The sequence below is a fragment of the Plasmodium reichenowi genome, chromosome 11 (genome assembly GCF_001601855.1).
Source record: "Plasmodium reichenowi strain SY57 chromosome 11, whole genome shotgun sequence".
Lineage (NCBI taxonomy): Eukaryota > Apicomplexa > Aconoidasida > Haemosporida > Plasmodiidae > Plasmodium > Plasmodium reichenowi.
In genome coordinates this window covers 1521136-1530587 of record NC_033656.1, presented here as the reverse complement: position 1 = coordinate 1530587, position 9452 = coordinate 1521136, and the positions used below count along the sequence as shown (strand labels likewise).

Sequence of the window (9452 nt, the reverse complement as noted above, 5' to 3'; positions counted from 1 at the left end):
AAAAAAAGACATATATATATATATATATATATATAGATTATATAATTATTAAATTATATTTAAAGGGACTAAAATAACAATTTTATATTATATAAATAAAAATTAAAGAGAATATTAAAAAAAAAATAAAAAATAATATTTGTATATTAATATATATATAATGTTATATTTTCAAAAAGTATTTAAATAATAACAATGCCTTAAGAACAACAACAAAAAGATATATATATATATATATATATATATTTACTTAAATATAAAAAAAGTCAAAAGATTAAAAAAGGTATCTTGCACATTTTAAAAATATTCAATTTAAATATTTCATTTTAATTTATATAGTCCATCTTATAAATATACACATTTTTATAGATTAACATCATTATAATTTTTAAATAATTCATTGTTTTTTTTTTTTTTTTTTAACTTATCTATTAAGTTCTTTCGTCTTTTGTTTAAATATATATTAATGTTGCTTCATCTTGTGTATTCGTCAAAATAAAAAAAGAAAAAAAAAGTAAAGAAAACAAGGAATAAAAGAATAAAATATATATCTTTTAATCATTTTGTAAACATATTAATATAGTGTAAACTTAAATTTTACCTTAAAAAAAGAAAAAGATTATAACAATATATATATACATATATTAATACATTGTTAATTTGGTATATATTTAATATTTCTCTTATTTTTTTGAAAAAACAATTATGAAGTAGAAAATGTGTATAATTATTCTTTATTGAAAAAAAAAAATATCAAATTATAATAATTATTTATCTTTCTAAAATTTACTCTCACGTATATATTATAATGTTATGGAGAATAAACCTGTATGATAAATATATATAATGCATATTTTTATAAATACATATGTACCTTTTTAATTAAAAAAATAGCTTTCTTACATCTAAATATATTTTATTAAATTATATACATATATATATATATATATATATATATATATATATCAAGAAAAAAAAAAAAAAAAAAAAAATAGAAAAGAAATACGAATGTAAAATTATTATTAACCAAATTAAAAACAACAATATCTTATGTATTTTATACATGTGTTAACAAAGTTCACCGAATATATTCACAAATTAGCAGCAATAACATTTCTTGGTTTTCTTCTTTGTCTTCTCTATACTTAAGTTAGAGCATGCTAATGGGTTTATAATTCCATAAGGATCATAATACGGATTCATTGGAATATTCATGCCTCCGTAATATTGAGGGATTCCTCCATACATGGAATTCATTCCATTAAACATATGATATTGCTAAAATAAAAAAAAAAAATTAAAATATTTAAAAATTAAAAATATATATAAACATTTATTTACATATATGTTAATTTCTCTTTCTTTTATATTTTTACGGGATATTCTGTTGATATTGCATTGTTGGGATACATTAAACTTTGATTTAATGCTGCAGCAGCTTGCATAGTTGTTGGATCTAAAGGCATTCCAGTTTCAGTAATTCCAGGTATTATGTAAGGTATATTATTTGGATCAATGGTGTGGTTTTCATCATGACTAATTGTGTAGTATCCTTCTGCAGGGTTTGTATCTACTACATTTTTAGTAGATACGTTATAATTTTCATGTAAAGAATTCATGTGTGCATCCTTTAAATATACATTTTCTTCACTTCCGTTAACTGAAGCAGTTTTTATATTTTGTGTCTCTGAAGTAGCCATTGTTTTTTAATGAATATAATATGTTAATTTTTTATAGTAAACATATATTATATATATATGTATTAATTTTTCAACAATTATGTAATATTTCAAAAAATATGATAATTTAATTTAATCATCAAAAATAAAAAAAAATTAATTTTTGAATTAAATAAAAATAAAATTTTATTCAGTCAATATTTTTACAACATAGTATGACTAGCAATATTATTTCTGAACAGTCAGGTTGTATTTTATAAAAAATAAAATTTTTTTTTTCTGAACACTTAAAAAAGCTAGTAGATCAAAAAAAAAAAAAAAAAAAATAAAATAAAATAAAGTAAAATAAGAAAAAAAACAACTAAAAGGAAATATATAAAATATAAAAAAAAAAAGAAAAATTCTAAGAGGTATAATGTTATTTCTGAATTTCAAATTACAACTGTATTGCATAAATAATATCGTATGCACAATGCCAAAAAAAAGAAAGGTAAAAATATATATATATATATATATATATATATATAATATATATATAATATATATGAAAACCATACAAATTTTAAAATATATTCAAAATTTTTTAAATAATTAAAAAAATAATAATAACCAAAAGGATAAAAAATAATAACGAATCTCATACATATAGCACTGATAATTATTAATATAAAGTTAATAATAACTATATAAAAACTACATGAAAAAAACAAAAAAAAAAAAAAAAAAAATGCACCTAAAATTTTTTATTTCCACATTTAAACGAAAGCACAATAACCAAAAAGCATGTTCAGGTAAAAATGATATGGAAAAAACAACACATCTTTTGGGATGTTTACAGTGCAAAGATATTTTTATAATGGGTTGTAAAATACTAATTACATAATTAAATTCATAAACAAATATATATATATATATATATATGTATACATGTATATATGTATAGATCTTATGTATGTGTATAATTAACAAATTAAATAAAAAAAAAAATTTATTTTAGCACATGGTGTTATTAATTTAATTTTTTCCTTTTATTAGGTATATCATTTCAGAATTACCGTAAGTCCTTGTGCTCAAATGTATGTATATACATATATATATATATATATATATTAACATTTGTTTACTTTTTCATATACATTTTAATTTCTCCTTTATAAATATCAATCGTGTTGTATGTAACTCTTCGTATCATCGATTTTTATATACTCAATTTTATTCTTTTAATAAAATTTATCATAAGAAGAAAATAAATATATGAAAAATTATATGGTGTAAACATAAACTGCTTGAATTCTTTTCGTAATATGCGTGTGCACAATGAGTGCATATATGAAGGAAGATACGGTTATTAATTATATATATGTATGATGATCAATTTTTAGAAAAGTTTATATATAATTATTTTCATATGGTGTACAGATTTTTTTTTTTTATCATCTTCTGATATATTTTTTTTTAATATAAAATAAAGTAAGAATGGGATAAAATATACATTTCTTTAATAATATAAAATATAATTTGTATTTAAATAGTTTCTCAAATGAGACATATTATATACATATTAATTATTTTTATTTTTATTTATTTTTTTTTTCCTGTCTAGTATTTTTATAATGGTATAATTGTGTTGGCATTTTGTATCATAAAAAAGAACTTGGAATAGTGCGTTCTGCTGATATTTTTCATTTCTGATGATAAGCATAATAAAAAATTGATACTGTTTATATCATTTTTTTTATTTATATGTGTAAATTCATTTTTCTCATTTGGTATTAAGAAAATAAGGAACGGTTTTTCTATTAAAAAATTATTTGTTAGAAAATCTTTTTTCCTAAAAATATGTGTTTTTAATATATCATTAAAATTTTGTGGAATTAAAAATATTTGTTTTAATGAATTTAAATTATTATTTACGAAACTGTAATGATCAGTATTATCTATATTTTCATTATTATCTCGTATTTGTTTCTTTGTTTCTTCGTTAATAGACAAATTTATGGTATATTCCATAAATTTATCTTCAATTGATAATTTGGTATAGAAAAATAGAAATCGAAATGTTTTCTTTAAATTTAAAATAAGAGTAAATGCATAATCCAATAAGTCTGAGGTTTTCCTTTTTACATAATTATTATCCGAAAAGAAATTTATTTTATCATATTTACAAAAATTCCAAAAAGACAAAGAATCAATAAATAATGCCTCAATAAATATATTTTTCCCTTCTAATAAATTTTTTAACGTATTAAGGACAACTATTAAATGTCCTGGATTTAATATTTGAATATAATATATATTCGAAAAAGAATTATCTCCATATACTTTTTTTAAATCATTATATGTACATATGTTATTATTTTTATTATTTTTTATAATATGTTTATCAAATTTTTTATTTATAATATTTTCATAGTTCTTATAATTAAATGATAAATCACAATCTAGATATACAACTTTACAATTCATTCCTTTCAATTCTTTTACAGCCGTAAGGTCAGCTAATATTTCTGTTAATAATAAAGTCTTTCCACAATTTTCTTTACCATATATACATACACTATCACATTTTTTTAAAATTCCATTCTTTATACATTTTTTTAATATAGCGCAATCATTGAAATAATAACTCTTGTTATGTTCTTCAAATAAATCTAAACAGGTACAATCTATATCAATATTAGTCATCTTGTTCACAATAAATTATTATATATATATAAATATATATATATATATATATATATATATATGAAGGTAAAACAAAATGTTTACATATAAACTTATATACCTATTATTCATAAGATACTGGAACCTTAGCATTATATATTTATAAATAACATTTTAATAAAATGTGCACATATATATATATATATATATATTTATGTATATTCTTTACAAGTTTTTATAAGAATAATATAAAACAAAACTATATTATATTATATTATATTATTATTATTATTTTTTTTTTTTGCATAATCTTAAACAATTATATTGTAAATTTAAAAAAAATTTGAAATTATAATAAAACGCGGAAAATATTATGTTGAGAATATGCAAATATTATTTTTTTCAAAAACTTCTTATGTATATTATATATATATATATGTATTTTATATTATTATTATTTTAAAGGCTTCAAAAATTCAAAAAACAAAAAAACAGAAAACGAATAAAATAAAATGAAAAAAATTAACACCTACATATATATACATAATCATATCTCTTATCTGATAAACGTTTTTATGTTTTATTATTTTTCAACATCTCCAAAAAAAAAAAAAAAAAAAATATATATTTATAAGGATGTAACATTTTAAATATTTACATAAAATAATATATAAAACTCGTTTATTCCTATATATTCGAGAATTCATATTATTCTCATAAAGGTAAAACATATATCTATATCTATATCTATATATATATATATATATATATATATATATATATATGTATATATTCAAATGTATTTAAATTTGTGTGATTTCACACAGGTTTACTTACATTTAAAAATAAAAAAAAATAGGAACGATTTGTTATCGATGTAATAAATATTTAACGTTGATGCAACAAAATCATATGATATAAAAAAAGTTCGGTGAATAAATAAAAAGCAAAGGCCATTTATATATTGTTTTGTTTTTTATGTCTATATATAGGTGAAGTTATTATCCCTTAAGAATATGTGTAATTCAACAAATGTTTACATATATTAATATAAATAATCCATGAGCTTTAAATATAACTCTGGTATATATATAAACAATTCATTATCATAATTAAAAAAAAAAAAAAAAAAAAAGTTTAGACTTCAAATTTTTAAATATACATATCTATATAATTGGTCCCTAAATGGAAAATAAATATACAAATAGATATAACACACTTTAATTAAGAAAATATATAAAAGAAAATAATAAAATTAACAATACTTTTAATTATATAGTATTATAATAATTACAATTTGTATAAGTATATAATAGCATGAATACATACATATATAATATATATATATATATATATATATATATATATATATATATATTTATATTCATTTATATGTTTAATTAAAAAATATATATTATACATAATTAATAAATAAGAATTTATTTAAATATTATACATTTAATGTATTTTATATAGATATAAGGTTTCTCATAAAATTAATATATATATTTATATTTATATGTGATAACAAATATGTTATTATATTTTTATATATTCATAATTTCACGTAAAATTATTATCATGATGTACTTCTAAAAGATACTATAAAAAGGTACATGTACAAAAAGCAAAAATATGATTCTTACTTTTTTCTCACTTTATAAATAATTTTTATTATATATTTAATTTTTTTCTCTTTTTTTTACATATTATGGAAAAAACACATATATGATGAAATAGAATAGAAATCAAAGCGTGCATAACACAAAAAAAAAAAGGAAAAAAAAAAAAAAAATGAGAAAGAAAAAGAAAAAAGAAAATTTTAATAAAATTTAATGAAAGCAAATTTTTACTGCGTTATTTTATTTTTTATTTTTTTTTTTTCTTGAACAATTAAAATTTGAAAATAATGAAATAAAGTAATATAATAATATAACATATATATAATAATAATATATTATATATATATATATATATATATATATATAATATATATATTTAATATATTTTTGTTTTTCTCTTTAAGCTTTATTTTTTTGATTATATGAATAGTAGTCCTAATTAGAATATATTATATTAATATAATATAAATATTAAGAGAAGATAAAAAATATTTTTATATATATTATAATTTATGTATTATTTATAATATATATATATATTTTACTTTTTATGACACTTTGAAAGAATAATTGTTGATTTTTATTAATAACTCTCCTTCCACCAAAACATTTCTATTAAATAAAAAAAAAAAAAAAAAAAAATGGGTAATTAAATAAATACATAATATTAAAGCGTTAATAAGTTAATATATATTTGTACATTTATATTATATACATATATATATATATACACCTTTTTTGTTGTTATGTGTTTATTTTATTTAAATTTTTTTTGAGAGAAAATATGTTTATATTAAATTTTCTATATATTATGTGAATATGTTGTACAAGTTACGCAATATATTTATTTCTATACACATGAAATGATTAAATAAAAATAAACATAATATTTCAAACTTTTAATACATTATGTCTATATTATATATATATATATATATATATATATATATATATATATTTTAATAAAATATATTTTTATTTTCCATTTCTCTCCTTTTTAGATACTGTAAGTGAAAAGTCACAAATAGAAGATGTACTAGATAAAATACTTCCTGGTAAGGACCTGAATTTGGTTACGTTAAAAAGTGTAAGGAAAGACGTGGCAGATTTTTTGAATGTTGAAGAATCTTATTTTTCAGAGAATAAAGAAAAGAAGGAATTATTAAAAACTATATTAAAAGAGAAAATTTTGATATTATATAATGAACAACAAAATGAGGAAAAAAAAAAAAAAAAAAAAAATTCTCAGAGTGATATTTCAGAAAAGAAAGAAAAATCTAAAGCTGATTTACAAAAAAGTGAATCGAAAAATAATAATTTAAAAAAAAAAAGAAAAATTATTGAAAGTGAAGAAGAAACCAATATTAATTCAGATGAAGAAGAAGAAGAAGAAGAATTTCAGAGAAAAAAACCAAAAAAGCAAAAAAATAGTAATGTTTCTACATTATCCTTATTAGAAAAAAAAAAAAAAAAAAAAAGAGATAGTGAGTCATCTAATAATAATGATTATAACGACGAATATGACGAAGATGATGATGAACAAGAAGAAGAAGAAAGCCTTTCAAAAAAAAAAAGCAAAAAGAAAAATTCAACAACTTCTCCTAAAGTTAAAAATGTCCATACAATAAAAAAAGAAAAATTAAGAAAAATTGTATTAGACTTAAAAATAGGACCAACCATTTTTAAAGATTTGAACAAAGAAGATGACGAAGATTATAATAAGAAATTAGAAGAACGAATTATACAATACTGTGAAAAAAAAGGAATATGTTCAGAAAAAAATAAATTACCAACACCTACCGAAGTATATGAATATAAAAAAAGTATTAAATTAAAAGAGGAACTTGATGGTATTGATCCTTCTAATATTATAGATACCACAACAAGACCAAGAAGGAGAAATCCTAACCCTTACATAAGCCAGTCATTTGTAGCTTCGGATGAAGAAGAGGAAGAGGAAGAAGATAATGAAGATGATGACGATGATGATGAAGTGGTACATGAAGAAGGAGAAGGAGAAGCAGATGAAGAAGAAAATGATAAAAAGAAGAAAAAAAAATTAAGTAAGGAAAAGAAAAAGAAATCTGACAAAAATAAAAAACATGATGAAGATGCAGATGAAGATGCAGATGAAGATGTAGATGAAGATGTAGATGAAGATGACGGGGATGAAAAGGATGAAGAGGATGATGAAGATGAAGAAGATGAAGAAGATGAAGATGACGACGACGAAGAAGATGATGACGATGATGACGATGAAGATGATGATGATGATGATGACGATGAAGATGATGACGAAGATGATAAAGATGACGAAGAAGATGATGATTAATTAACCAAGTGATGAGAAAAAAAAAAAAAAAAATTATTCTTTTTATTATTTACAATATTCTTCTATTTTATATCATTGTTTTAAATTTCTCTTATTTTTATATATTTTGATTTTTATTTATTATATTAACTTTTTTTTTTTTTTTTTCGAAGAGTTTCAAAATTAATTTCAAATTATTTTGAATCACTCACCCCTCCAAAATATTATATATATATATTAGTATATCTTATATTTTTTAAAAGTAACCTATATGAAGACGTGCCGACGCATATATATATATATATATATAGATGATATATTCAATTTTCTTTTTTTTATATTAAAATAAAAATAATAATATTGCTAAAAAAGAGTAAAAATAACACATTACACATATATCCTTACATTGTAGTTATTTATATTTAAATTAAATTTATGATTAAATAATTCAAACGAAGAGATATTAATATATAGTTTGTCTATATGAATGAATATATATACATATATTTATATTTATATTTATGTAATGTTAAAGAATACACAAAAAAGTATATACAATATATTATATATGTATACATATTTTAAAAAACCTCTACTCCTTTTTATATTCCTTAAAATTTTTTAAAAATTCCAATTTTATTTTACCCTTCAGTTTTTTTTGTATATTTATAAAAACATTAATATTACTTAGTAGAACAATTTTAACAATAAACAAAAGCTTCTTTAAATCGAAAGATAATTTTTAAAATTAAAACAAAAATTATCAAAAATTTGAATATATATATATATATATATATGTAAAATATTACATATATAATATTTTTTTTTGTATAACAGTTTTAAAAATATTTAAAAAATATATATGCGCTGAAAAATATATAATATTTTCATATATATTAGGTATATCGTATATATGTAATAAGTATTATTTATAATATATATTTACATACATAAAATAAATATATATATTCTATTATAAATTCAATATAAATAAATGCATAGGAACAAAAATATACCATAATAAAATATTAACTTCATTTTTTTTTTTTTTTTTTTTTTTTATCTTAATTTTCATTTCATTTTGATTATAGTTTTTTATAAATTGATAATTAAATTATATTATTTTTTTTTTTTCATATATTTAATTTTACGATGAATAAGGTATAAACTTTAAGA

At 18.2% G+C, this 9452-nt stretch overlaps 3 protein-coding genes across 3 annotated transcripts; 1 reads left to right on the top strand and 2 right to left on the bottom strand.

Annotated features, from left to right (window-relative positions):
• Window positions 1-1098: 1098 nt before the first annotated feature.
• Window positions 1099-1700, bottom strand: PRSY57_1138800 (hypothetical protein; the record flags this gene model as incomplete). Its single annotated transcript, XM_012908347.2, has 2 exons — window positions 1099-1278; window positions 1377-1700. 2 exons carry the CDS (start codon window positions 1698-1700, stop codon window positions 1099-1101), a joined length of 504 nt encoding a protein of 167 aa, XP_012763801.1.
• Window positions 1701-3287: 1587 nt separating this feature from the next.
• PRSY57_1138700 (P-loop containing nucleoside triphosphate hydrolase, putative) lies at window positions 3288-4364 on the bottom strand (the record flags this gene model as incomplete). Its single annotated transcript, XM_012908346.2, has 1 exon — window positions 3288-4364. The coding sequence occupies one exon, from the start codon at window positions 4362-4364 to the stop codon at window positions 3288-3290; it is 1077 nt and encodes a 358-aa protein (XP_012763800.2).
• Window positions 4365-6606: 2242 nt separating this feature from the next.
• PRSY57_1138600 (hypothetical protein) lies at window positions 6607-8297 on the top strand (the record flags this gene model as incomplete). The annotated part of the gene is made up of 2 exons (XM_012908345.2): window positions 6607-6610; window positions 6967-8297. 2 exons carry the CDS (start codon window positions 6607-6609, stop codon window positions 8295-8297), a joined length of 1335 nt encoding a protein of 444 aa, XP_012763799.2.
• Window positions 8298-9452: the final 1155 nt, after the last annotated feature.